Source organism: Elephantulus edwardii, unplaced genomic scaffold, assembly GCF_000299155.1.
Source record: "Elephantulus edwardii isolate Elephantulus edwardi_28Jun2011 unplaced genomic scaffold, EleEdw1.0 scaffold00005, whole genome shotgun sequence".
Taxonomy (NCBI): domain Eukaryota; kingdom Metazoa; phylum Chordata; class Mammalia; order Macroscelidea; family Macroscelididae; genus Elephantulus; species Elephantulus edwardii.
Window position 1 is genome coordinate 15007198 of NW_006399755.1, and position 995 is coordinate 15008192.

Consider the following 995-nt stretch of genomic DNA (forward strand, 5'->3'; position numbering starts at 1 on the left):
TAATTAGAACTCTCATATACAAATACACACACATACAAACTTAGGAGAAGTAGTCAAAGTTGAGGAGTAAGAAATACTGATCACAAAAAAAGTATTAAATATCAGTCAGGAAGTCTAATGAGGTAAATGGACTTACTTTGACTTTCTTCCAGGACAGTCCACATCATCATAGATTACAGTTTCTGGAGACCTAAATTCTAGTTTCAAGATAAGATTGAAATAGTTAATTATTAGGTATGGCTTACAAAGCCCCTGACCTTCCAAATTATAAGCAATTATCCAACTATCTATGTACATCTTTAGCTTGTTTTACCAAAACATGATTATAAAACACAAATAGACCAGGAAGATCAAGGAACAAAAAGATTCTTCATTTGAGAAGAACTTCAAGTGAGGGCTGAAAGCACAGAGAGATGTCCTAGTATCTCAAATATACAGACTGATATATATTTATATCACAGATATCTAGGAAAATAATAGTTGCTGAATAATTTTTAGACAAGCTCCCAACTTCCTGGGACTAGATAAAATGATAAACTACAAGAATAGTAAGGATTTTTCTTAGTCTCTAGAATACAAACAATTTCATAGAATTCTAACACTGATTTTTCAACCTCAGACCTCTTGGCTTGCAGCCCGATACCTCATGCACTATGCCATCAGAGCTGTTCAACTAACACTGATTTTAAAAAAAAAATTATTTTATTTCAAATTATTGGCAATTCTGCTCTATAATAATCTTGCATAAAATGGAATTTAACTTAGTGGGCAATTATAAGCAGCAACTTTAAGATAAAAACAAAACAAAACAACCACGCCTCTGCCATGAGTTGGTCTGACTCATAGTCGTAGTCTGACTCATAGTGGCCCTGCACCAGAGTTTCCAAGGCTCCAATTACAGTGAAGGAAATTTCCCATCTTCCTCCCTTTGAGGATGTTTGAACCACTGACTGTGGATGGTTTGTTTGTTGTTATGTGCCGTCGAGTCATTTCCG

At 34.8% G+C, this 995-nt stretch overlaps 1 protein-coding gene across 1 annotated transcript in view; it reads right to left on the reverse strand.

Annotated features, from left to right (window-relative positions):
- The window catches only part of LOC102843445 (chromosome unknown open reading frame, human C1orf168), a 125405-nt gene that overhangs the window by 20561 nt on the left and 103849 nt on the right, over nt 1-995 (reverse strand). Inside the window, exon 12 of the mRNA XM_006879826.1 lies at nt 137-197. Within this exon, the coding sequence (XP_006879888.1) occupies nt 137-197 (61 nt within the window). The remainder of the gene's footprint in view (nt 1-136; nt 198-995) is intronic.